We start from the raw sequence: 923 nt of genomic DNA, 5'->3' as shown, positions 1-923 counted from the left end.
AAACTCGCCAAAATGAAGCAGCTACGCCTGGGAACCGCTTCCACGCCTGGCCCGGCTTCAGATATGTCTTGGTTTTTGTATGCTTCACAACGGGCACCGACGATGATGATAGGGCGGCTGATTTGGCACCAGCTGTTGCAAGAAGTGATAGGACACCCCCCCCCGGTCGCGCCCACATGGGTCGCGCCCCGTCCGGATATTTTATTCGGTCTTGTGAGCATTTGATTTCAGCGTCTTCATCATGTGCTGGCAACGTACACCGGGGTACAGAAGGATGCAGCAATCGTCCGAGTGCTATGAGCTTTGCGTGCACCAACAGGAGAGACATCTAGGACAAACTAGACGTCGGCGAATGCAAGTACATCACCGACACCCTACTATGAATAAAGTGTGAAGAATTGTCCTAAAATGTGCTTGCCATGTCGGATAGTCAGCTGGTGCTGCCACGTAAGTTGCGTGTGCTTAGATTGTTGCCTCCAGCGAAAGGTCGCCGACGCCAGCAACTTAGTTGTAGCCTGCAGCATCGGCCGTGCGCACCGACTCGCCCAGGTCCAAGAGCCGGATCTCGTTCTCGGGGGTGAGCATGATGTTGGCCGACTTGAGGTCCAAGTGCTCGATACCGCACTCATGGAGGTACGCAATCGCTTGGATGATCTTGAGCGCAATCTTGCAGCGCTCTTGCCACGGAAACGTCGCTTGTTGCTATCGATGTACTATTGCTAGTAAGACGATCATACATTCGACCTCGACGAAGGTAGCGGATCTGCTTACTAGAGCTAGATGCACAGTACTAGTATAATGCTCTTTAATAGCAAAATATAGATTGCAAACAGGAACATCATGTTGCCTGGTACCTTATCTAGCTAGACAGACCTAGCGTATTCGGCCAGTGCTAGTTCGAGGGAGGCCTTGACCTGGCTAGC

The 923-nt window shown here is 52.2% G+C and overlaps 1 protein-coding gene across 1 annotated transcript in view; it reads right to left on the bottom strand.

Annotated features, from left to right (window-relative positions):
- Positions 1–504: 504 nt before the first annotated feature.
- SDRG_17128 (serine/threonine protein kinase) overlaps positions 505–923 on the bottom strand; it is a gene marked incomplete at its 3' end in the record, with an annotated part of 2,308 nt that continues 1,889 nt past the window's right edge. Inside the window, exon 4 of the mRNA XM_008623363.1 lies at positions 505–702. Within this exon, the coding sequence (XP_008621585.1) occupies positions 505–702 (198 nt within the window). The remainder of the gene's footprint in view (positions 703–923) is intronic.

This window comes from Saprolegnia diclina (assembly GCF_000281045.1).
Source record: "Saprolegnia diclina VS20 unplaced genomic scaffold supercont1.201, whole genome shotgun sequence".
Lineage (NCBI taxonomy): Eukaryota > Oomycota > Saprolegniomycetes > Saprolegniales > Saprolegniaceae > Saprolegnia > Saprolegnia diclina.
Note: the sequence above shows the minus strand (reverse complement) of the source record. Positions and strands in the feature narration are given on the sequence as shown.